General features: G+C 35.7%; 1 protein-coding gene across 1 annotated transcript; it reads left to right on the forward strand.

Moving 5' to 3' along the window:
• Positions 1-25,606, forward strand: LOC134854914 (diacylglycerol O-acyltransferase 1-like). Its single transcript, XM_063871315.1, has 9 exons — positions 1-691; positions 11,181-11,265; positions 11,626-11,769; positions 12,081-12,290; positions 13,110-13,289; positions 22,723-22,837; positions 23,885-24,022; positions 24,238-24,359; positions 24,843-25,606. The coding sequence occupies exons 1-9, from the start codon at positions 183-185 to the stop codon at positions 24,990-24,992; spliced, it is 1,653 nt and encodes a 550-aa protein (XP_063727385.1). The 5' UTR covers positions 1-182; the 3' UTR covers positions 24,993-25,606.
• Positions 25,607-27,422: the final 1,816 nt, after the last annotated feature.

Genomic DNA, 27,422 nt, shown 5'->3' on the forward strand with positions numbered 1-27,422 from the left:
CCTTAAAAGGCAGTCGGAACATTCAGGGCTTCGCCCTGATACGAGCAGTCTTGTTTCTGTAAGTGTGCAGTTCTCAAGGAAGATTTATAGTCTTCAATTTTTGTGTAGCTCTACAAGATTTCCTGTTTCTCGCCTTTATTTCCTGTTCTTCTTACCAAAATTGAAAAGTTTAAGGTACTATAATGGATGTTGCACCTAGCGAAATAGATGACCTAGGTACACTCGGTACCGTTAAACAACGGCATGATTATTCTTCCGCGTCAAGATCAAAAGTTAATCACCCGAAAAAGAAACATAAATTTAGCGCAGAAAAATTTCCATGCAATTGGGAAGAAATAGTTTGCGCTTGTCATTCTGTGAAAGTTTCCCATTTTTCATCTACTTCAGGATTCAAAGATTACTCTGGGATCATGAATTGGGTTATCGTGCTACTTGTACTTGCAGGAACGAGACTAGCGTTAGAGAATGTTCTTAAATATGGCGTGCTCATATCACCTAAACAGTACTTATTCATAGGAAATGCTTCATCATTAACGCTATCTGGCATAGTTATTATTGTGAATGCTAAAATTGGTCTGGCTGTCTGCCTTGAAAAAGCGGTGGCGTCAAAGCGCTTGGCCGCTACAGGTGCTCACTGGTTGCAGTCTCTCAATTTGCTGGCTCTGATTCTTGTGCCTCCTGTGATGCTGCTGTAAGGAAAAATTAGTTTTCCCCAAAAATATCACGTAAAATTTCTTTCCACTGCAAGAGAATAGGGAAAACAATAGACTACACGATAGTCAGTTTTTGTTTTTCCTAACAATTTTTTGTGAGGAATTTTAGACACGTTCAGACGTTTTTAACGCTGAGATTAGCAAGCGTTATCTAATTAGAATATAGAATTTTTTCGGGTTACCGGCACGCTTGGTCTAGAGGTTACGGCTACGCCTAGGACCGCTGTAAGCCTAGTTATAAATCCGGACATGATCTGATTTCTTTTATAACCAAAATATTCAGTCAGAAATAATTATCGGCCTTTTTTTCAGCTTGTTTTTGTTGGCTTAGTTCTCACTGTAATTGAATTGGTTTTTGGTTCGTTTCTGTTTTTTTTTGTTAATTAACAACTCTGATGCCACAAAATTTTTTAAAGCTTGCGATAAACAAGAAAGGTAAATTACAAAAGGGGCCCTTCCGTCAGTCCACAAGCTGGATAGGGCCGTACCAGCGTTATAAAAACGCATATATACAACGAATCAGACACATGCACTTGGCGCATTTTATGCGAATGCAACAACTGTAGAGACGTGAAGAAACTTACACTTATAACTGAAAACTAAACTTTGAACAATGCAATGACTGGGTTTTATGCAATGACAAGCAGACTGAAGAAGCGAATATTGTGGTTATTTTGGAGAAAATTTGAGAAGGACTACGAACAAATGAACAAGTGCACATGGAGAATTGCTTGCGATTGCACAATGAATGACTGTAGAAGCAAAACTTCACTATAGAACGAAAAACTGAAAGGGGGAAACCCCTTGTGCTACGAGCACAAAAGCCCTACTACTACTACTACTACTACTACTACTATGCGAACCCTTGGATTATATTCCTAAATCCTTTGTTATTATTATTATTATTATTATTATTATATATCAGCAAACTGTATCATTGTATCAATGAAGTCATATATCAGCATTAAATGCATCATTCATTGTAATGTTAATTTATCTTAGCCGTCCTTCAATAAACGGGTGTTGCTATAAACAAAGAAACAAAGGTGTTGCAATCGGGTTCTAGACTTCTTTCCGTAAATAATTTTAGGCTTAGAATGGTCAAATGTGTACGAATGTAAACTTTAAACATGCTAAATTTCTTGAAAATCAAATAAATTTAGGCTTAAAATGGTCAAATGTGTACGAATGTAAACTTTAAACATGCTAAATTTATTGAAAATTCAAATAAAACTACCTTTTAGGTAGTAAATAGGTACTTTCCGTTTCCTGTGCTAGTTATTTATTCAAATAGTTTTTTAATGTTTTTTTTTTCAGATTCGTGTTTTTCGTTTCCCGTTTTTTTTTAAATGAAATTTGTTTTTTCGGCTTTTTTTGCTAAGCATGGGTTTTCCTTTGAGTTAGAAATTGATTTAGTAGGTTTGTCATTTTATAAAGTCTGATTTTTAATAATTTTTTATAAATTTTTTTTTTCGATAAAACGGTTTGGTTTGTTTTATAGTAGCACTTCTAGCACTTCGGCTAGAGTTAACGCCGTCGCCTTTGTAACTTAAGGTCAGGGGGTTCGACTCTCGGCCGGACCTTGTTTTTTTCGGCCGGACCTTGTCGCGTCTGCTGTAGACGGACCTCTCGTGTAACTGCTATGCTTTTTTTTCTGCCCATTTTCTCAGTCTGGTGGCAAAGATGCCTGCTGCTGGCAATTTGCAGCAAGTGTACTCCTCGGTTAGTTTGAGATCATTCCTCGCGTGTTTTGTACGTAATGGTATGATCCATCGTTCGTTGGTTTCATTGAGCCTCACATGCACTGTGGAGTTCAGAAGGCTCAAACTGCATTGAAACAGTTAAATTTTTGCATCTCCGCTCAGGCATTTTGCTGCAATTATTCTAACCCCGGGGGCGCTGTACTTAATCTTTGCGAGTTCGGTTAGAAATCCTTCTCCGAGATTGCTTCCTACACCTTACTGTTTGCTCTCTGAACTTGGTCGTCGTTGCGTTTCCTGTCATCTTTGCCCGTTTTCACTATGCATTCTATCGGACTTTCTAACCTGTTAAGACACGCTCTGGAAATGTTTTCTGAACTCATCGGGGCTAAAGAATTCGGTGTGAACCGTCTGTATGTTTATTATTACCACTCCTTTCTGGATCCTGTACATGCTCCGTATGTCGCCAATTTCTTTGGCTCGTTTCGCTTCTCATACTATCTATTGCTACCAGTCTACGTCCTATCTCACTTTGGCTTTCTTATACTCTTTCCTGATTATCTTTCTTTCTGCTCTAGCTTCCCTGATTCGAGATGTCAGCTCTGTATTTCTTGTTTGGAAGGTCTTTATCTTGTCACTGAGCAAGTCCAGCCTAGCTGCTAGAGCGCTTTCCACTTACTTTCTTTCTGCATGTAATTCGTCCTCTTTTAGCCATATCATTCATTAGTTCCTGACAGCTAATTATCTTTGTCCTCGTCGGTTCTTCTTTGAAATTTTTGCACTATATTTGATCTTCGTAGCTTGTCTAGCTCCGCACTTGTAAGTGATGGTTTTTATCCACACAATTGGTCATGGTTTTTATCTTCAGCTTACGTCACATGCCTTTCAGGCAATGGTCTGATAGCGTTTACCTCATAGCGACTGTTCTTACTCGTCTCACCAAACGACTCCGATGTTGTCGCTTGACAATGAAACCATGGATTTCATTCCTAGACCCGTTTGCAGGGTTTTTCCATGTGCCTATGTATTCCTCTTTAAAAAGGAAGCTAGCCCAGCACAAGCTGTTCTCTTGTTACCAACTTATAGTCTTTTACCACCTCACCCGTAAATCACTGACCCTGAAACCACCCTGCAACATCATCTCCGCGTTCTTTTGCATTGGAGACCGAGTAATTAAAGTCTCCCTCTATCACTAGAATGATGTCTTTTGCCGCTATGTTCTAATGCAGCCATTTAGTTTGGTTCTCTAGTCTTCAAATTCGACTGAGTCTCCGTTCCACTGGGGTTGATAGGTGGACATAAATCTTGTGTTATCCACTTCTACCGCTGTGCTCTGTTTTCCTATGGTTCTCCTGTTAGCTTGCTCTTTCCGTATCCAAGCCCATTCATCTCGCAGAAAAATTCCGCTTTTATTACTACACACTTTCACTCCAGTGAGGTCTCGTGCTTGATCCAAAGCATGTCTCCGGTATGCTCCCTAATCTCCGTGAGCATGACATTTTCCGCTCGCCCTTCGGCGTTGCTTCTTAGCATCCATGGCAATCTTTTTTTCAAAGCCGTTTGGATTCTGGCTCGTATATTGCATGTCCACATTTCAGTTATGCCACGCCATTCGTTGTCCTCCTTTTCCTGTCTATCTTTCTCCGTCTTCGCTGTTCATTTCGTTTAATCTCCCGCTGGGGTCGGGTACACCCCCGTCGTTTCCATTGGAGGCCGCTGACGCAGCAGTGTAGACTAGGCTAAACCCACTGCTGGGCTCGTGCTTCCCTGGTTGTGGTCTGGTATTTGCTCCGCATTGCGGTTCCGCGCCTGTCGCTTTCTTGCATGCTCCAAACCATCGACATACTTTGCATTCGGCTCAACGGGAGTTTAGTGTTTTCGTCTTAATTGCTGCTCGATGAATGTTTCCGAGGACTTACTTGTCACCGAAAGTTATTTTGCTGGACATTTTTCCTCAAATTAATTTTTTGAAGATTGTTTATTTTTTGACCTTTTCAAAATTGCATGTGGTTGTTTTTCTGTCGTATAGCTTACATGATTACGTTTTTTTTGGTATCGCGAAGCCCTGTTTCACCTATGTTGAATAATCAGTATACAGTAATTACAAATGGCGCTCAAGTTCCATATTTGCTAGTAGAGGTGCGATATGAAAAACTGAAACTGGTTTAGTTATGCCAAGATGTATTCTTTTCCCTATACTGGCGTTCCTTTTCCAGCTTGCGAGGACGGGGAGGATTTTTCCAATCAATCTATAGTCCTTACTTGTTATGTATCTAACTTGTTTCGCTAGCTTGAGGAAAAAAAGTTAATAATTGTTTACGTTAAATTTGATCTCTTGCGAGATGATTTTTACTATCTTTCTTGTAGTTAATTTGCTACAATTTTTTTAACTTTAGCAAAAAAAAATGTCACTCATAAATTGTTCTTGAAAAGCAGAGAGCTGTAAGGCAAAATTTTTTGTTCCTTGTGTTCCTTGACATGTTTTGGTTTGTCTGTTGCTTATATTTGTGTCAAAATAATTCAACGAAAACTAGTACTGGACGATCTCGAAATTATTAAAGACAAGGGACCTGATACTATTCTATGGGCAACCTCCTTTTGAAGAAACTCAGGTGCTTTATTTCACAATATTTTACATTACCATTTAATGAAATCGCTAATAAATATGATTTCCCAGCAAAGTGAAAGATAAACAAAAATTGTCCCCTCTACAAAGCGGGAGAAAAGCAGTTAACATCATACACCTGGTCAATATGTCTACTTTCATTTAAATCGAAAATTTAGAGAAAAAAAATACTTCTTCCTCATAATTTAGATTTTAAAAATGACAAAGACGATCCACTATCTCAAATTTATTGAGCACCAGCTTGAAGTATACAGCATTATGACATTGCTTAATCAAATTATCTGGCTAGACTGTTCTTGGATTTTCAAAAAGCCGTTAAAAAGTATGTCACGATGATTGTCTAAGAAATGAAAAGTTTCGGATTTGGAAGGGCATATTTACACCAGCAGGCAACTAGTGTATCAGTACGAAACTTTTTTTCTAACCTAACTCGCAATTTAAATTGTTCATTGAAAATGTTCACTTAGATGGAAATTTGGAAATCGATTATATATTTAAATGCCGGCTTGACAATACCGCCATGTTTAAGCGTTTTCAACGGATTATTTTTGCATGTTTAACGAAAGAATTTTTTCACGTTTAAGCCATATCGTAAATTTTTAGATTTTTCAAATTATGCAAAATGAACAACTTCAAATTTGAGCCAAATGAACTCATTCACAAAATCATTCCAATTCTCGCTTATAAATATTCAACGTATTGTTTTGTGGTTTTGTGTGCGTAGTTTCACTGCGCTATTGCATATTGAATCTCTTCTTTATGTTCAGCGCATTATATCTACACTTGAATAATCGCTTTGTTATTTGTGAGTTGCAGTTAGCTATTAACCCCCCTCCCCCTGCACACTATATTATCCCACCCCCACACACACATTATATTATCCCCCCAGATTTCCTGCTTAGAGCCATGCCCCCCGAGCCTTCCCCTTCAATTTAAATTTATACTCGCGCCCTATTACCCCCTATTTGTCGCCCTTTTTTAGCTTTCTCTAGGGGAGTAGGGTAGGGTATAGTGGGGTAGACCAATGGAGGGAAGGATGGCTGAGCAAATCAATTCACACGAGGCCATTGGTGAATATCTGATTTTATCAATTGGAGATTTCTGTTGTTGAACCTGAGTGTGACCTGCTGTCTTCAGTTACTATTTATAATAACGCTAATAATAACTACCATTTTAAACAAGGTCATTACTATTTTAGTTCAAACTGTCAGACTGAACCCACCCGTCCCTGACTTTTCATCCTGATCATTCGTCTCAAACTTTTGTCCAGCGTTAAGACTCTTCAATTTGTGATTCTCTAGAAAAAAACATCAGTAGTAGGCACCGTAAGTGGCCTCCAAGTTAGTTTTGAAAACATTTTTGTCGGCGCAAATAATGACTTAAATTTCGCAATAAATCGCTTGGAGACTTAAATTTCGCAATAAATCGCTCTCCAGGACAGTATAGATTACCTCAAAAACGATGCGGTCATCTCAGATGCCGAAAAGTTTGCCCGGCTCTCACACGAAGTGAGGGAAAATTCCTCCATGGAGGACTAAAAAAACAAGTTGAAAAAACTTTAAACAGGGAAAGACCACTTCTTAAATTCAATTCTGCGGCATTAAATCTCCTTTTTTATAACAGCAACTCGAGTAACTCGGGATTGCAATCGCAGGTGGACCTAGAGGAGTCCAAAGACGTTTTGCCTTCTGGACATCTCATGACACGGAGAAACAATAGAAGTCATCCCCGCGCCTCATCAAATGGAGCTTTTATTGGGCCATCGAGTAAGTTTAATCAAATAATTTTTCCCTGCTGGGATTTTGCAATATTACGGGTTCAAATAGTACAATTCTTTTTTTAGAGAACAGTGGTAAAAGCAAGAAGAAAGCTGTTAAATCGGTGAAGCTGGTGTTCAAAGAAGCGGATGCCTCTGAGGAGGGGTCCATTGCGGCAAGAATGAGGCAAGTAACATCGAAGCGTGAGGCAGTGACAGTGGCACAACAGGCTTCTTCGAGCGCACCAGTTGAAGATAGAAAGCTGGAAGCAGACCCAGAGGCATTGGCTGTAAATCCCTTGGCACAACAGTCTTCTTCCAGCGCAACACTTGAAGACAAAGAGCTAGACGCAGACCCAGAGGCAGTGACAGTGAATCAAGAGGTACAACAGGATACTTTGAGCACACCACTTGAAGACAGAGAGCAGGAGGCAGACCCAGCGGCAGTGACTATGAAACCAGAGGCACAATTGGCTTTTTCGAGCGCACCACTTCAAGACAGAGGGATGGACGCAGAGACGAAACCAGCAGTCGTCGAAGTGTCCATTTTTCAACAAGAAAGTGCTAAAAAGCACAAGGTCATCATATCAACAAGATCTAAGTTCAAGAAATCCAAAGAGGCCAAAAAGTCCACGAAAGATGATAGAGAGGAGGGAAAGATTTCTGATTAGTCATAATCATTGAGTCGTTAATCTTTCTGTTTCTATGTATTTGAAGTGAAGATAATCAAGGTGTCTAAAATCTTTGTATTTTAATTCAACCTAGTGTTTTCATAGAATTGTTTTTTCTTTTCTCAAAGATGTTCGACGGAAAATTGTTAGCTAAGGAAAGAAAAAATAGGTAAAAGAAGCGATTTTATGCAGCGCTTTATTCTGTACATATGTTCATCTATTCTATCTCATTAACTATCTATCTCTCCTTTTAACTATTTTTTGCTCGTTCTATTTATCTATTTTTCGGGTCTCCTTGTTTTACCCAACTCTTTGTTTGTCTTTCTATTTATCTTGAATTTTTTCAACTAATTTATTTATCCATCTTATGATCTATCTTTTTCATCTATGTTTTCATCTGTCTCTAATCTTTCTTTTCAAATGATCTTTTTCACGTTTATTCAAATTTCCTGCTTTATTTTTTTCTATCTGAATATTTTATCATATTACGTAATTTTTCGCCTGTTTTTGAACAATCTGTAATTTAATTTTCAAAACATCCTTATAATCTAACTTTTAGAACATGTTTTAGTTTATTTCTTTTCAACAATTTTTTTTATTGAATTAAATTATCTTTTTGTCTGTCATTTTTCAATTTAGTTTTCACCTAACTTTCTGTCTTTTCGATCTGTCTTATCATTTTTTTTCAATCTAGCTTTTCCGTCTATCTTTTCAATCTATCTTTTCAATCTATCTTTTCAATCTATCTTTTCGAATCTAAATTTTTAGTTTATCTTTTCATTTAACTTTTCAATTTATCTGTTGTATCTACTTGTTTCGTCTATCTTTCTATCATGTTACTAGTTTTTTTTATAGTTTGTCTGTTTTATCTATCTTTTTAAGGCATCTTTCTGATCTCCTTTTTATCTTTTTAAATTTTTTTGATCTCTTCTTTATCTTCTTTGAACTTTTTAGTCTTTCTTTTCATCAAACTTTTTTCACACTATTAATTTTCTTAACTATCATGCACGCCATTTTTTTGTATCAATCTTTAAGTTCAACTTTTTCCACACTTTTCTCTCTATTTTTAAAATTTTCTCACCAAACTTTTTTTATCCATTTTTAAAAATATTTTTAGCTGTATATTTAAACTATCATTTGAAACTTCTTTTTTAGTTTGTCTCTTTCGCTCTTTTTATTCAGTAATTTTAAAATTTTCATTGAATTTTTTATCGTTCTTTTAAAAAGTTTTTCTTTTTCAGCTTGAGTGATCTCCTTCGTAAACTCAAAGAATTATTTCATAGATCTAGATCTCAATTCATCTACATATTTGAAGTCTTTAACCAACCAATGATATCGTCACTTACGAATTTGTATCAAGTCAGCCAAATCAGCCTTTTTAAACTTCATTTGAATTCAGTTCCGGCGATTGTCTCATTACTTTGAAACCTGTATAAAAGTTGGTTTGAAATTGTACACTCTTAAAAATTTTCTTGAATGCTCCTCTAAAATTTTGAAAAAAAAAATCAATTATTTAAATCTCATTTCATCACTTTCTTTGAAGTCTTCCCATTCAATGAGATAATCACATGGGACTGTTCGCTCGAAATTGATTCAATTCAATGTAATTATGATCGATTTCAGATCCGATAGTTCTTTCATCTCATTGAACTTTATAAAAAATGTACTTTGATACCTCATTATGTCCTCTCTTGAAAAACAGCTTGTTTTTTTCTTTGAACTCTGAATTAATTCAAAGAATTAGATCTTTTTTCATCTATATATTCAAAGTTTTTTTTACCAAGCAATGCTGTCATCACTTACGAATCTGTATTAAGTCTAAAGCCAATTGGGCCTTTTTAAGCTTCTTTTGAATTCAGTTCTGGTGGTTGTCTCCTTACATAGAAACTTGTATAAAAGTTGGTTTGATATCTCAAGTTGTCCACTCTTGAAAAATTTCTTGATTGTTCTATCCAAAAAACTTCAAATAAAATGCTGATAATGCAAATAAAATTTTAATCTTTAAAATTTTTCAAGTTTTTGGAAAGAACATTCTAGAAATTTTTCAAGAGTGGACAATTTGATATCAAACCAACTTTTTTTTACAAGTTTCAATGTAAGGAGACAATCACCGGAATTGGTATTGTAAAAGTTAAGTTGAAGGATAATGAGGTAGATGAAAAGGTAACATTTTCCAAGTTTTATGTTTGATCTCTAAATCAGTTATCCATACTTTGAAAAGAAATGAGAAAATTACTTGGTATGTTACTTGATTAGTGGAACAAGTAATGAATTCATTGAAACAGTTTTCCAAAAATATTGAATGATTCGGTTTAAAGCATTTTTTTGAATTTTTTCAAACGTACATCGAAACAGTTTGGAAGAAGGTGGCAAATAGATCAACAATTTAGAAGAAGATAACCTTAATAGCAAAATCTGAACTCTAAGCTGGCGGCCATAACGTTTTTCTTTTTCATTTAAGCTTTTAAACATGTCTGAATTTTTGTTTTGAGTTGTTTTGGCAGTCATTTGAAAATGCTTAAAATAATATTTTGTTTAAAAATGCAGCTTTAGCTGCGCCGGGTAGCTAGTTTTAATTAAGCGTCCGCGGCTGAGTAGTTGATGCGTGAGACTCATAATTTCCAGGTCGCAGTAGGTAGTTGGTTCGAATTCGAGATGTAGCAGAATTTTTACTAATTCGAGGCTTATTTCGACTTTTTCTTTTTGCTCTTTATAGCGCTACTTTTTGTCGTGTTTTTACTAGGTATAGGTAATTTTTCTCTGTTGAAAAATTACCTATACCATAGTAAACAATTGTCCGCATCGGCCAAATATACTCCGAAGCTTCACCTGTTTTTTAATGAACACGAAGGTCCATTGTCGGGCCTTATGGTGATTCTTTACATTAATGAATCGCCCGAGTTTTAAGTGGTAACCCGCACGTTCTTTTTATAAAAATTAGACATTTAGGCTGCGAAGTTTTTACATGTTTGTGTAGATCTCATCACACCATGGACACAGTGACACTGAAACGAAGAAAAAAGAAAATGTTTTTTGAATATGGTCGGAAAATTCTTCGCTTCTTGCACAGCAACCGTGCAATTTTTAATTCCTGTGCATTGCCTTTACCATCATTTTTTCAAGTTAATTGATTTTCAGCTGCTTTTTTATCCGTGATTGTTTGGGATAATCAATTTTAGCCTCCTAATTGTCTGGGATTCTGAAAAACAATCGTTGTTAGGCTCGAAATTATTTTTTGGAAAACTTCCGCTTAGTTACTGTGTGGTGTTTCGCTTGTTGCATAGTATGATGGTCTTACTTGAACAAGTTGTATGGATACCTAAATTGTCAAAATAATCTTATGCCTTTGACTAATTTTGACCCTCAAAACTGACATTTTAAAAAATATATCAGTTTAGAAAAACTGATTTCTTTTTCAATTTAATTTTTTTTATTGATTGCTGAACAATCGCGGGAGCAGCTTCTATTCAAGATGCTAAACCTAATTTTACTTTTTTGGTTGCTGCCTTTCTACATGTAGCCAGATTTCAGTCTTTGGTTTTTGCGAGGATATGCAAAGTGTTGCTTCGCGTTTGGGTTTTAGTTAGATACTTAGATAAAATAATTAATAATTGGAGTTTCTGTGAATCACTGAGGCTCTATGAAAGGCTATCATGCTTGTCAAGCAGTTTGTTTATCTTTTCTAAGCAGCTCTGATATGTATTGTTTTTGCAGTCAGTCGCCGCCTCAGCCTCACATATCGGTGCCTGTGCTGCTTCTTGTTACAGTCGTCTTCCTCAAACTCATCTCCTATAAACAGGTAGCTGCCCGTCTTGCTGAATTTAAACACAAATTCAGTCCTCTAAGCTTTTTTTACCGGCCTGTACGTATATGAATGGCTACTACTTCTACCAAAAAGATCGAAAACAACATAACTGCCACCGCGTAATTGAACAATAAATCATCTGAACTCGAAAACAGACGGTAACTTCTGAACTGATAACTTAAGATTCTGAAATGAATATTTGCATCATAGGCTTACCGAGTATAAGCAAAGTTCCGCCCAGCTTTCTTGTTCTACAAGTGGTTTTAGTTTTTTGGCGATTTGTCAAGTATGGATACAGCAAATTAGAAATATGTGAAAGCTTAGTGACGTGACTTGAAGACATTGTTTTTTAAGGTGAACTCGGCGCTAAGATGTCAGCTTATGAAGAAAAAATCAGTCGAGCGAAATGAGACGGATACGAAAGCACTTGAAAATGGAGGAAATAATAGCGTTTCAATAACAGAGAGCGATGATTTGAATGGAAAAACGCCACAACAGGTAAAGAGCACAAGGTTTAAAGACCAGGAATCTTAAAAACCACAAATCATTGATTCGACTTTTTTCAGGATAGCAAACTTCAAGCGCTGCTAAAACTTTACAATGATCATTTTTTGTCAAATTTTCTACGCTGCACGCGAGTTTTTGGATGAAAATTGCGTCGCTGATCACTTTTCGAAAGTTGCTTCGGAAAATTGTGTTTTTTTTTGGAGCGGACCCTTAGGCGATAATATGTGAATAATTATGTAATGATGACGTTAAATGCTCATTGTTTTTTAAACAAAAAAGTCGAAATGCTTTTATGTTTCTAGGCGACAGCAGAAAGGAAAGAGCAAATAACAGAGACGCAAAATGACGCTCGGAAGTTGATGTATCCCGAAAATCTGACCATTAGAAACATGTATTACTTCTTAATATGTCCGACTCTTTGCTATGAACTTGAGTACCCCTTGCCACTCCCTGTGCGAGTAATAACATCGGAATCGGAGGTTTCGGACAGCAGCGATGAGAGTGAAATTAAGGTGAAGACGTTTTTGTTTAATAAATCAATTTAAACAAGAAGAATTTCAAATCTTTCAAGTGTTAGCTTTTAGTTGGTATTGCAACCGAGTGCTTGACTTTTTCCCGTAAGTAAAATTGTTCAGAGGATGACTCAAGTTGGTGGTCATCTCCAAATCTGTTTTTTCTTGCTCAGTTTTGAGCATGTCTGCATTTTAAATTTACGTTGTTTCATTCAAAATGTGTTTTATGTTGGTTTTAAATTTACCAAATTTGATTTCGGTATATCAGTTTTTTCTCTTTTATCCTTTATTTGGCTTGAAAGATTTCGGCTTACATGATATCGTCTAAGTACTTTCATTTAGAGACGTTTGGTTGGCAAAAGAAGGTTTTTAATCTAATTGTTGAAAATTTGGGGGGTCTATTTTTTTGTTTTTCCAGCTAAACGTATGTCTGCTCAGGTATTGTCGGATTTTTTGCCGCTTTTATTTTTTATTTCGTTGCTCAGTTAGCATTCAATTGTCTCATTTGGCATGTTTTTTAGCAGGAACTTTATTTAAGACAAAATCAAGACAGTGAAAATTACGGTTGATCAATTTTTTCGACATTTTTCAAAATGCAATTTGCTGCGGCTTTCATCTTTCTGTCGGCTAGTTTGCCATGCTATATTTGTGTTTTATCCCAGGTGCTGCGAAGCCTCGCTTCGCCTATGTGTAGAAATGTTTATTGTGTTGAAATTTAATTTTGAAGTAATATGACGGAGGATGTTAACTTGGCTCTGAGTTGGAATATTCAACCAATCAGAATTGAGGATCTTAACTTGATACTTTTCTATTTTGAAGGTCAATGGCGTTGTTGTTTCGCAAAAAGAGAAAGAAGCATTGGGAAAAAGACAGTGGCGTATCCATTGGTGGTTTCTGGGACGACGTGTCTTAGAGGCAGTGTCTTTATCTCTCGTTATTTTGGCCTTCTTCCAACAATGGATTATGCCTGCACTGATAAACTCAAACGAGTTATTTTTGGTAAGCGTTTGCTAATGATGGTTAAAAAAGCCTCTGCCACCTCTAACATTGTTATAGGTTTAATGTTTAGTTAATGACAAATTGTTGGCAACTTAATTGATGGCACTGAAACATATAGCGCGCACCAAATACGTTTAATGGTAGATAGTGCTTATGCACTCCCTCATTGATTCGACCACTCACCGCAGAAGCACCCCTTCTTTGGTAGCTTTTTATGATATTCAAATTTTGCTGACCAACTTTAAAGATTTCTTGGGCGCCATTATATACTTATTGATTGGTCGCTAATAATTTTTGACCCAAACCTACCAAGAATTACCAAAAATGAGAAGTTTTTAAGTGTTTATGAATTGTCACTTTGTATGTAAATTTTTTTCGTTCAGGTTCATTGAACGAAATTATACATAATTGTCAACAAATTGAAGTTAACTCTAATTATGGTTCCTTTTTAGAACGGTTGAAGCAAGTGAGTGTTCATGATAGTTGCACGTACTTACTTTTCTGTTTGCTATTCTCCTATCGTCACAAAGTTCTGCAGCTTCAGTTGTTTCTGTCCTGGTTTTTTGCATGTATTTTCATTCAGATTAACTCATTTTGATGACCAGTCCAAGTACTAGTGCTGGCTTTTTGTCTTTATCTAAATGCATAAAAATTTCTCCGTAAATGTTTGGTGACTGGTGGATGGGTGACGAGGATCCAGTTAACATATTTTCCTTTCCAGACCCCTTCTACTGATCTTCCACCCCAGAGTGTTTTATTTGGGTTAACCGCTGCAGGCAAAATGCTGGATTCTGATTAACTGAATATTCCAACTAACTAAGAGTTAAGAATCATGTTAACATTCTCCCCTTAAACGGATTTAGGGATGGAGAGGGGGGGGGGGGGTTGATGTTAACTTAGTCGGATGATGAGCTCGTTGAGTTTAAAAAAGCTTCTGTGTGCTGACTTTTACCATTGTTTATCCCTTTACTGCTTTTGTTCATGTGGTGCAAAATTTATTTAAAAAAAACTGTACAACCTTACACAACCGAATGTTAGTATTTCGTTTGCTGACCTGCTAGAATTTTTGCCGTGCAACGTTTAATGAACGAAGTAACAATTGTCTGAGCCATTTATTACGCTGGCGATTATATTAAATGTTTTTTTTTATGCTGAAAATCTTTTCGATTTTTGTGTGCCTCTCCAGCTTTAAGTTAACCTTTTTCCATGGTCTATCTAAAAGAACAAACAGACGACAGTTTCTGCGTTATTGTGTAAGGAGCATGTGTGTTATATCCGATAAGTTTGGGCGCAGTCTTTGCTGCCTGGTATTTACAAAAAATTAAATAGAGAAATTTTTCTTCTTGTTTAAGATCCAGTGGTATAGTTGCATATAGTATTTGGTTGGAAAGCGGTATGGCGCCAGTTCGATATTGCAGTGTGCTTATTAAGTGTAAAAGAACAAAAAGGTTTTGACTTATAAAGGTCGAGATGATTTTGATTATTTTTAAGGCAGTAGTCTCCTAGTTCTACAGAAGTACTTTCATATATATTAATGCATTTATGAAAGCACTTGGTTTTATATGCACTTTTTGAGTTCAATCCAATTGCATCCGCTTAAAGTTAGGTAAATTGCGCGTTCACCAATTACGAATGCGAAATTGGCCCACGAAAAACGTGGACGACTTCCAGTTTCGAAAATGCATATTAGAAAGTGCTTGATCTAAAATCAGATACTGGGTTGTAGTTTTGACTTCTTTGTACACTAGCCAACTTTAGTGAACGTTAGTGTAATAGTACGTAGTACGACTATTCTTTTTTTTCCAATCTAAGTCGCAAATATTGGTGCCACTTTTGGTGTCAGTTTCACGGCTTTTTGATAGCATGTGCTTTCACAGTCCAATAGCAATAAGTTAACATAGTTGATGCATTTTTAATTTTCCAATAAACCGAAAAAAGCTCTTTGTTTCAAGCAACATAACATTAATAGAAACTCGATTTCAGAAATTTTGTTACTGAATATATCTCGCAATTTTTTGAAATGCAATATTTATTACGCTTGCGATTAGCAAGCGTTATCAAACTGGAATATAGACTTTTTTTAGTTATCAACTAGTTTATCAACATCAGTTGAATTTATTTGCTGACCATGCAGCTGTCTTCTTTTCAATTGTCTTCTCTTTACATCTTCCCGGATGTTTCCCCCTTCGCCTGGAGGTGATTCAGTTGCCTTTGTGCCTTAAGGTCTGGATTTCAAGTCGTGGCCGGAGCTTCTTTTTTCAGTATCAAGGAAATTGAAAAAAAAAACGAGAAAAATGAATTGTTGGTTTATCGTTTGTTCGCTCAAGTTTTGTCGGCTAAATTGCCACAACGGATTTTGCTTGTGCTTTGGACAATTTTAATTGTAAATGCAAGTGCAAGTGTTGTTCATTCTAATTTCAGGGCGATTGGAAAGATTTTTTAAAAAAATTCATAAAAGCTTTTTTATGGTTCAGTTGGTGTCTGCTCAAATATTGCCGTAAGTTTTTTCAATTGTAGTTGCAAGTGCAAATGCTGTTCATTCTAGTTTCATTAAAGTTCAATCATTTTTTTCGGTTCAAGTAGTTTCAGCTCAAAGATTGTTGGTTTATTGCCACATCACTGATTTTTCTTGTGCTGTAAACAACTTTCATTGTAGTTGCAAATACAAATGTTGTCTTGTTGTTTAAGGTGGGACTTTGTTCTTTACCGTGGAACGTTTTTCTATAAAATCATATTTTTTTCGGCTCAAATTGTGTCTGCTCAAAGATTGTCGGCTGTTTCTTTTCGTAAATTTTGTTCCGTTGTCGCTGTTTTGAAATTCAAGTGTCTGGCATGTTTGCCTGGAATGAACTTCTATCGAGTCATGAAAGTGTTTATGACCTAGTTTTTTTCAATATTTTCAATTTCAAAGTTTTTAATCTAATTGTTAAAAATTTGGGGGGTCTAATTTTTTTTCCAGCTAAACGTATGTCTGCTCAGGTATTGTCGGCTTTGTTACCGCTTTCATTTTTATTTCGTTGCTCAGTTAGCATTCAATTGTCTCATTTGGCATGTTTTTTAGCAGGAACTTTTTTTAAGACAAAATCAAGACAAAGTGAAAATTCCGGTTGATCAATTTTTTCGACATTTTTCAAAATGCAATTTTCTGCGGCTTTCATCTTTCTGTCGGCTAGTTTGCCATGCTATATATGTGTTTTATCTCAGGTGCTGCGAAGCTTCGCTTCGCCAATGTGTAGAAATGTTTGTGTTGAAATTTAATTTTGAAGTAAAATGGCGGAGGATGTTAACTTGGCTCTGAGTTGGAATATTCAGCCAATCAGAATTGAGGATGTGAACTTGATCCTTTTCTATTTTCAAGGTCAATGGCGTTGTTGTTTCGCAAAAAGAGAAAGAAGAATTGGGAAAAAGACAGTGGCGTATCCATTGGTGGTTTCTGGGACGACGTGTCTTAGAGACAGTATCTTTAACTCTCGTTATTTTGGCCTTCTTCCAACAATGGATTATGCTTGCACTGATAAACTCAAACGAGTTATTTTTTGGTAAGGGTTTGCTAATGATGGTTAATAAAGCCTCTGCCACTAACTTTGTTATAGGTTTAATGTTTAGTTAATGACAAATTGTTGGCAACTTAATTGTTGGCACTGAAACATATAGCGGGCACCAAATACATTCAATGGTAGATTGTGCTGATGCGCTACCTCATTGATTCGACCACTCACCGCAGAAGCCTCCCTTCTTTGGTAGCATTTTTTGATATTCAATTTTTGCTGACCAACTTTAAAGATTTCTTGCCATTATATACTAATTTTGATTGGTCGCTACCAATTTTTGACCCAAACCTACCAAGAATTCCCAAAAATGAGCCGTTTTTAAGTGTTTATGAATTGTCACTTTGTATGTTAATTTTTTTCGTTCAGGTTCGTTGAACGAAATTATACATAATTGTCAACAAATTGGAGTTAACTCTAATTATGGTTCCTTTTTAGATCGGTTGAAGCAAGTGAATGTTCATGATAGTTGCACGCACTTACTTTTCTGTGTGCAATTCTCCTATCGTCACAAAGTTCTGCATTTTCAGTTGTTTCTGTCCTGGTTTTTTGCATGTATTTTCATTCAGATTAACTCATTTTGATGACCAGTCCAAGTACAGTGCTGATTTAAATCATCCGGACAAAACGAACAAAACTTGAATTTTCAAACGCGTTTTTCTCAAATTGGGTTAACATTAGACAAAAAGTGAAGAGAACAAAAGTTGCTTAGAATTTCATCAAAGTTAACATGGTGCTATTTTTTCTCCGAAATTCTCAACCAAAATTTTACCACAAAAATTGGTCATTTCGGCTTTTTTCAATTAATCAAGAATTACACTGAAACTACTTTGTTAATTGATAAAAAAATTACATCACAAGAAGCCTCCTACATAGCCCAACAAAGTTTAACAAGGGTTAAATCTCCAAAAAATGCGCAAATTGTTTAAAATTTGTTTTTAAACAGAGATTCTGGGTTTTATATAGTAAAAATCACATTTATTGACTATCAAGTAAAAACTTTTTCTCTTATACTGGTTTTTGGAGATTTAACCTTTGTTAAACTTTGTTGGGCTATGTAAGAGGCTTCTTGTGATAAAATTTTTTTATCAATTAACAAAGTAGTTTCAGTGTAATTCTTGATGAATTGAAAAAAGCCAAAATGACCCATTTTTGTGGTAAAATTTTGGTTGAGAGTTTCGGAGAAAAAATAGCACCATATTAATTTTGATGAAATTCTAAGCAACTTTTGTTCTCTTCACTTTTTGTCTAATCTTAACCCAATTTGAGAAAAACGTGTTTGAAAATTCAAGTTTTGTTCGTTTTGTCCGGATAATTTAAATCAGCACTGTACTAGTGCTGGCTTTTTGTCTTTATCTAAATGCATAAAAATTTCTCCGTAAATGTTTGGTGACTGGTGGATGGTTGACGAGGATCCAGTTAACATATTTTCCTTTCCAGACCCCTTCTACTGATCTTCCACCCCAGAGTGTTTTATTTGGGTTAACAGCTGCGGGCAAAATGCTGGATTCAGGTTTACTAAATATATCAACAAAGTAAGAGTTAAGAATCATGTTAACATTCTCCCCTTAAACAGATTTAGGGATGGAGAGGGGCGGGGGCGGGTTGATGTTAACTTAGTCGGATGATGAGCTCGTTTAGTTTAAAAATAATTTTGTGTGCTGACTTTTACCATTGTTTATCCCTTTACTGCTTTTGTTCATTTGGTGCAAAATTTATAAAAAAAACTGTACAACCTTACACAACCGAATGTTTGTATTTCGTTTGCTGACCTGCTAGAATTTTTGCCGTGCAACGTTTAATGAACGAAGTAACAATTGTCTGAGCCATTTATTACGCTGGCGATTATATTAAATGTTTTTTTTTTTGCTGAAAATCTTTTCGATTTTTGTGTGCCTTTCCAGCTTTAAGTTAACCTTTTTTCATGGTCTATCTAAAAGAACAAACAGACGACAATTTCTGCGTTATTGTGTAAGGAGCATGTGTGTTATATCCGATAAGTTTGGGCGCAGTCTTTGCTGCCTGGTATTTACAAAATAATGAAATAGAGAAATTTTTCTTCTTATATAAGATCCAGTGGTATAGTTGCAGATAGTATTTGGTTGAAAAGCGGTATGGCGCCAGTTCGATATTGCAGTGTGCTTATTAAGTGTAAAAGAACAAAAAGGTTTTGACTTATAAAGGTCGAGATGATTTTGATTATTTTTTAGGCAGTAGTCTCCTAGTTCTACAGAAGTACTTTCATATATATTAATGCATTTATAAAAGCACTTGGTTATATATGTACTTTTTGAGTTCAATCCAATTGCATCCGCTTAAAGTTAGGTAAATTGCGCGTTCACCAGTTACGAATACGAAGTTGGCCCACGAAAAACGTGGACGACTTCCAGTTTCGAAAATGCATATTCGAAAGTGCTTGATCTAAAATCAGATACTGGGGCAGTAGTCTCCTAGTTCTACAGAAGTACTTTCATATATATTAATGCATTTATAAAAGCACTTGGTTATATATGTACTTTTTGAGTTCAATCCAATTGCATCCGCTTAAAGTAAGGTAAATTGCGCGTTCACCAGTTACGAATACGAAGTTGGCCCACGAAAAACGTGGACGACTTCCAGTTTCGAAAATGCATATTAGAAAGTGCTTGATCTAAAATCAGATACTGGGTTGTAGTTTTGACTTTTTTGTACACTAGCCAACTTTAGTGAACGTTAGTGTAATAGTACGTTGTACGACTATTCTTTTTTTTCCAATCTAAGTCGCAAATATTGGTGCCACTTTTGGTGTCATTTTCACGGCTTTTTGATAGCATGTGCTTTCACAGTCCAATAGCAATAAGATAACATAGTTGATGAATTTTTAATTTTCAAATAAACCGAAAAAAGCTCTTTGTTTCAAGCAACATAACATTAATAGAAACTCGATTTCAGAAATTTTGTTACTGAATATATCTCGCAATTTTTTGAAATGCAATATTTATTACGCTTGCGATTGGCAAGCGTTATCAAACTGGAATATAGACTTTTTTTAGTTATCAACTAGTTTATCAACATCTTAACATCTTCCCGGTTGTTTCCCCATTGGCCTGGAGGTGATTAAGTTGCCTTTGTGCCTTAAGGTCTGGATTTCAAGTCGTGGCCGGAGCTTGTTTTTTCAGTATCAAGGAAATTGAAAAAAAAACGAGAAAAATGAATTGTTGGTTTTTCGTTTGTTCGCTTAAGTTTCGTCGGCTAAAGTGCCACAACGGATTTTGCTTGTGCTGTGGACAGTTTTAATTGTAAATGCAAGTGCAAGTGTTGTTCATTCTAATTTCAGGGCGATTTGAAAATTTTTTAAACAAATTCATAAAAGCTTTTTTATGGTTCAGTTGGTGTCTGCTCAAATATTGCCGTAAGTATTTTCAATTGTAGTTGCAAGTGCAAATGCTGTTCATTCTAGTTTCATTAAAGTTCAATCATTTTTTTCGGTTCAAAAAGTTTCAGCTCAAAGGTTGTTGGTTTAGTTGCCACATCACTGATTTTTCTTGTGCTGTAAACAACTTTCATTGTAGTTGCAAATGCAAATGTTGGCTTGTTGTTTAAGGTGGGACTTTGTTGTTTACCGTGGAACTTTTTTCTATAAAATCATATTTTTTTCGGCTCAAATTGTGTCTGCTCAAAGATTGTCGGCTGTTTCTTTTCGTAAGTTTTGTTCCGTTGTCGCTGTTTTGAAATTCAAGTGTCTGGCATGTTTGCCTGGAATGAACTTCTATCGAGACATGAAAGTGTTTATGACCTAGTTTTTTTTCAATATTTTCAATTTCAAGGTTTTTAATCTAATTGTTAAAAATTTGGGGGGTCTAATTTTTTTTCCAGCTAAACGTATGCTGGAAAAAAAAATTGTATGCAATTTGCGTTTCATGCTGGCCTTTTAGTAGGATGGAAAAGTACTAAGATTAAGTTGGGCTTATGCTCGGCCAATTTTTATTCGACCTCGCGGATAGCTACTATGGGTCAAGTCAGCTTTCAAATTAGATTTTTATGACCTAACTCGATTTTGAAAAAAAAATTTTAAGTTTCTATTGTCAAAAACAAACAATGAATATAGACTTTTTTTAGTTATCAACTAGTTTATCAACATCAGTTGAATTTATTTGCTGACCATGCAGCTGTCTTCTTTTCAATTTTTTTCTCTTAACATCTTCCCGGTTGTTTCCCCCTTGGCCTGGAGGTGATTCAGTTGCCTTTGTGCTTTAAGGCCTCGATTTCAAGTCGTGACCGGAGCTTGTTTTTTCAGTATCAAGGAAATTGAAAAAAAAACGAGAAAAATGAATTGTTGGTTTTTCGTTTGTTCGCTCAAGTTTCGTCGGCTAAATTGCCACAACGGATTTTGCTTGTGCTGTGGACAGTTTTAATTGTAAATGCAAGTGCAAGTGTTGTTCATTCTAATTTCAGGGCGATTTGAAAGATTTTTTTTTTTAAAATCATAAAAGCTTTTTTATGGTTCAGTTGGTGTCTGCTCAAATATTGCCGTAAGTATTTTCAATTGTAGTTGCAAGTGCAAATGCTGTTCATTCTAGTTTCATTAAAGTTCAATCATTTTTTTCGGTTCCAGTAGTTTCAGCTCAAAGATTGTTGGTCACTGATTTTTCTTGTGCTGTAAACAACTTTCATTGTAGTTGCAAATGCACATGTTGTCTTGTTGTTTAAGGTGGGACTTTGTTGTTTACCGTGGAACTTTTTTTTCTATAAAATCATATTTTTTGGGCTCAAATTGTGTCTGCTCAAAGATTGTCGGCTGTTTCTATTCGTAAATTTTGTACCGTTGTCGCTGTTTTGAAATTCAAGTGTCTGGCATGTTTGCCTGGAATGAACTCCTATCGAGACATGAAAGTGTTTATGACCTAGTTTTTTTCAATTTTTTACATGCTAAGTTAGGGTGGTGCTACTCGTCCCCTCTCCCTAAATCCGCCCCTGCTTAAATGTACACTTACTTCGACAGAAAATCATTTGAGTATAAGTGTTAAGTGGAACGATGGTTTTGTTTTTGGTATCGTGGAAAAACAACGGTGATGTTTTTTGAGTTTTTGCAGAAAAAGTGAGTTTTATCGTCAGTTTTTTTTCAAAATTTAAAGTATGGTGCCATTTGCTGAAATTTGAGCTATTAATAGTTCTATTTTCCTAAAACAGCTGAAATTTGCGATTTCTCAAAAAAGTTGAGACATGAAAATTTTTTAAATTAATTTTCAGCTCAAATCATTTACATTAGGGTCAGTAACTGTCAAAAAGTCATAATTGAGTATAGTATAGTGTTGAGTGGAAAATTTTGACTTGTTGACAGTTACTAATTTGTGCTTAAAATTTATTAAAAAACAGTTCATTTTCTTAATATTTCTGAGAACTACATTTTTTAAAATTCTACACATAAAATATAAATCATTTACAATTAGAAAACATTTGGCAATTTTTGAAATTTATACAAATCAATTTTTTGTACACAACCCTACTTTTCACTTTGCCGTAACAGGTTCAATACTCTGCCTTAAAACGTTGGGCTTTCTTAGTACATGGTAGGTACATTCCCTAACTCTTGATACACGGGATTTCTGCTCGCCGAAAACCTGAAACTAACCATCTGCATCCTTTTATGTTAATTCATGGCGAAACCTATTCCCTAACCTAATACATAGCCTGGAGATTGGATATATATTCCCTAAATTTATACACAGAGGTCTTCATGTACATTTTTAGCTCTAGACCAACATATACTACTTAAGTATAATATTGTCCCGATGATTTTATTTTTTTCTTTCTTTGCTATCGCGTGGTTTTTTTTCTGCGTCAGTGTTTCTGCGAGGATTAGTCATGTCTTTTAATAATGGCTTGTTTTGTGTGTTTGTGTGTAGACAATGGACTACATGCGTCTGGTGGAGAAGTTGCTGAAGTTGGCAGTGCCCAACCAGATCTTGTGGCTTCTCTTTTTCTACCTCTTCTTCCACTCCACACTAAATGCTCTAGCAGGTACACTCCAAACAATACGCCAATACGCAGTATTACCATCATAATGTTCAACAACCGCAACAAATTCCGATACAGAAAGCCCTAGCTTGATACAATATAAAAAAAGTAGCTCCATGACATGGTAGCAACAAATCTATTTGCCTTTTTTTTGCCAACAGTTCTGGCACTCACCAATAACGTCATTTTCAGCTTTTACTTCATATGTTTTCAAACAATACGCGTTATCAGCATCATCGAGAACCAATGTCGAAGAAGGGACTGAATGCCTGAATATTATGATAGCCAATCAGAATTTAGTGTTAAAAAAACTGAAGAAATAATCCGGGTAGTCTGTCAGTTTGGAACAAATTAAAGGACGTTCATTGGTTCAAGTTTTTGCTCAGTCTATCTTTCTGGGATGAAAATATCTTCTTCCAAAATACCACGATTTGTTTGCGCATACGGGAAATTCTATTCTAAAACAACGCAATAGAAGGGTGAAATTTAACAATCGTACTCAAAGCCGGAAATTGAATCTCAAATAGAGTCATGCAACTAGGTGAAACGAGTTTAGAAGGTTAATAGATAAAGGCAAACAGTAATTAACCTTGTGTTACCTAATTACATGCACTTGAAAAATTGACCTATACATTCACTTGAAAAATTGATGAAAGTAATCTTCTGAACTGCTTATAAGCTAATGCAATTGCAAAAGAGAGGGCAATTCCTTAGAAGGTACAAAATTCTTAAATGCTTAACAGTTGAAATAGTCCTTTAGAAATAGTGAAAACATTTAAACTAGGTATCTTTGAGGGGCAATAGTTAGCAATATCCATCCTAATCGTTAATGTAATCGAATAAAAGAAGATTTGATCAAAGTTTATCTAAAACTGATTGGACAGAATTTCAATTTTGAACGACTTAGTTTTTTGCTAGGGGATTTGAAATTGAAGAAGAGTCGATTTGTAATGTACAATCATATCATTATTGTCCTCCGGTGTTGGCACATTGTTCACTCGTTTCACGCATTTGTATAATAATGTCTAAGTATGTGTGCGTGTTGAGTAGAGGTGACTGGATTCGGAGACCGGGAGTTCTACCTGGACTGGTGGAACAGCCGGAACCAGGCGGAGTTCTGGCAGAAGTGGAACATCCCGGTGCACAAGTGGGGCAAGCGACACGTGTACAAGCCACTGCTTCAGAGAGGTAGTGGCTTACTACTTACCAACATCATTATTGACGCTTTATTACTTGGCGCTACCATTTCAACCTTAGACCTTACCTATTAGTCCAGAACAATTTGAAGCATGTTGAAAATGTAGACCTTAATCAGGAATAGGAATTCAATGATGATTTTTGTGTAAAACTGAACTGCTATATCGTCAATAAATGTTATAACATAGACGAATGGTATGTTTCAGGGTTCTCGAAGATCCAGGCTTCAATCTTTGTTTTTCTGGTATCTGCTTTCTTCCACGAGTACCTGGTCAGTGTACCTCTAAAGGTGTTCCGTCTCTGGATATTCCTGGGAATGATGGCACAGGTATCGTCAAATTAATTGATAATTATAACGCAAATCACTTTTGCGAGCTTTTACATTCAGTCTTGAACGCTTCGGTGTTGAAACTTCCCTGTCCAAGCATCAGTCTTCAGACTAAATTTGTTTCTTTGACTTGATAAGATACAGAAAGTTCCATATTGAGAGTGAAACTTCAAACTAATGGAAAGGGCTTCATTTGCAGTGAAATGTTGTAAAAGCAAAACTTTAGAGCTATCAACTGCTCTTTGCAATTTTTGTCGTTTTTTGGTGTGTGTTTCTAAAGCCGGCGTATCCCGAAACCTAACTTATTCTACCTTTTTCTCCCTAAAAAGTTGAGGAGAATGTTTTGACAAAATTTGGAAAAATAATTTTAAAATACAGTTTTTTATTTTGCTTTTTTTGCATTGATTACTGTGGTCTAAACATTCTATGCGACTTGCACAGTAGTCAGATAACCTTGTTCACATACGTGTATTGTTTGTATAGGTTCCTCTGGCAGTTGTGTCAATGCGACTGACGGCTAGGCAGGGCAACATTCTCATGTGGCTCAGTCTCATAATGGGCCAACCAGCTGTAGTCTTCATGTACTACCACGACTATTACGTCACACATCTACTCACCCCAGCCAATACATAATAATTACACCATCAAAATCAACTCGTGGTAGAAAATCAACAATCAAACCAGATCAAAAATATATCAAGTTAACAGCATTGCCATCAAAACGTGATCACAACTAGCAGCTCGTGATCGAATTATAACAGGCGAGAATTATAATTGCTCCTACATGTGATCAAAAGTGCCAGAAACTGAAATCATTGCTATATTCACGTGACAACGATATAAGAAACAGAAAATTTGCAGACAACTACAAAAAATATCAGGGTCAATTTAGAAATGACATAACCATTTAGTGTTAGATAATAAATCGCATCGTTAATTAATGCCATGTTTGGTGGGATGTGTAAAGAATTGATAATTTATCAATTAATATGGATATTAAAATGATACAGTGAAGGCTAATATGAAATAGCTTTTTTATTTAATGCTTTCATCGTATAAAAAAGAATACATTGTCGTACTTGAGCTTGTTTTGCATCGAGACCATCACAACATCTCGTTCTTCATTTTCCTTTACTCTTGCTGTGCTCTATATTCGGGTGCTTGTTGAAATATATTTATAAATAGATTTCGAGTATCTGTATAATAAGCTGGAAAAATAGGTTTTTAATTTTATTTTTGATAAAAGATTTGTTTTCGTCGCATCCGCTTATCATTTTTGTTCAGTTGCATGTTTCGACCAGCAGTTTTGGCTTTAGTATAAGTTGTCTCTGGTGTTTTGTCACAGGCGAAGTATCGATTTGCATAAGTCTCGATGGCTGGAAACTTCAATTTTAGTCTTACTTTAGAACATTTATTGCATATAATGATACAAGGAAACGCTTGCGTTTTAATACGATTTCTTTTTTTTTACAGGATAGATCTCACAATTAAGTGTTCAATTATTGTGCTTAATTTCACGTTTTTCTGCGCTAAATATATGTGGCGATTTAATAGCGTATGTTTCAGACTTTTTACACCATCGGGCGTAGTGTCATATTACAATTTCACTTTCCAACCCAAGTCACAAATATAATTCCTGTTTGATTTATTAAAGAGGTATTATGAAAACGTTTTTTTTTTCCAGATGAGATCTGGTTTTTTTTTTTTTTTTTTTTTTTTTTGAGACGCTTTTTCGAAAAATTCGCTTTCCCAAAAAACTACCCGTCAGATTCTCATAAAAGTGGTAACAAAGGATTCAGTAGCGTTTCACCTACCTGCCTGCATGAAATTTAGGGCAATTTTTACCCTACCCCACCCCCTACGGTCTTAGAAAAGCTTCACAACTCGGTACTTTTTTCACTTTTTGCCCATTTTTTCGGAAATTTTCGATTTCCTCAAAAACTACCCGTCCAGATTTAATATTAAGGGTTAAATCGATAGACCAGGTTGTAGGAAACTCCCATGCACAAGCAGCTGGTCCCTAATTTGCTTAGGGGAAGAGCTATAGACTTAGGAAAAGTCACTTTTTTTGATTTTTTTGCCTATTTTTTCGGAAATTATCGATTTCCTCAAAAACTACCCAACCAGATTTGGAATTAAGTGTTTAAACTATAGACCAGGTTGTAGGAAACTCCCCCGCACAAGCGGCTGGTCCTTAACTTGCCTAGGGGAAGAGCTATAGACTTAGGAAAAGTCACTTTTTTGGCCTTTTTTCAAATCTTTCCGATTTCCTCAAAAACTACCCGTCCAGATTTGGAATTAAGGGTTTAATCGATAGACCAGGTTGTAGGAACCCCCCCTACACAAACGGCTCGTCCCTAATTTGTCTAGGGGAAGAGGTATACACTTAGGAATAGTCAATTTTTCGGTTTTTAGGCCATTTTTTCAAACTTTTTCGATTTCTTCAAAAACTACCCATCCAGATTTAGGATTAAGGGTTTAATCGGTAGACCAGGTTGTAGGAAACTCCCCTGCCCAAGCGGCTGGTCCTTAATTTTTTTCGGGGAAGTGCTGTACACTTAGGAAAAGTTTTTTTAAAAGTTTTTTGGCATTGGAACAAAGATTCAATATACTTATTGTGTGTATTTTTTAGACAATGGAATCCGCTATGCTTACGTTTTCTCGCTTTTGCTTGGTACTATTGGCTTCGTGTTGAGTTTTTTTGTATGGTTCGAAGAACTCCAACGAAAAGTTGCACGAGTTACGCTAGTTCTCTTTAATCAGGTCGGTTTGTTCCAGAACGTTTTTGTGATGTCAGTTATAGTCAACATATTAGTCATATTTGCAATGCTTGGACAAAATTTAATTAATTCGAAAATTAAAGAGTCGTTAGAAAAATGAAAAATACTTTATTTCATTAATGTTAGCTGGTTTGTGAAACACACATTTCACTTAATTCTAGTGAATAATTATTCACATTGTTGAAGCATTGTGCATATGATTTTATTTTAAATATATTTAGCATGTAACCATGATTGATACGGTTTGCCTTGTCCATCTGGGTCCTCGTCCCGTTCCCCGGGC

The sequence above is a fragment of the Symsagittifera roscoffensis genome, chromosome 9, assembly GCF_963678635.1.
Source record: "Symsagittifera roscoffensis chromosome 9, txSymRosc1.1, whole genome shotgun sequence".
Taxonomy (NCBI): Eukaryota; Metazoa; Xenacoelomorpha; order Acoela; family Convolutidae; genus Symsagittifera; species Symsagittifera roscoffensis.

Bases quoted from the DNA above. Each gene is read 5' to 3' on its own strand.
- LOC134854914 (XM_063871315.1), top strand. From the start codon at position 183: ATGGATGTTGCACCTAGCGAAATAGATGACCTAGGTACACTCGGTACC. The intron at 12,291-13,109 runs GTGAAGACGTTT...TCTATTTTGAAG, and splicing joins GCGATGAGAGTGAAATTAAG to GTCAATGGCGTTGTTGTTTC. The intron at 24,360-24,842 runs GTATCGTCAAAT...TTGTTTGTATAG, and splicing joins TCCTGGGAATGATGGCACAG to GTTCCTCTGGCAGTTGTGTC.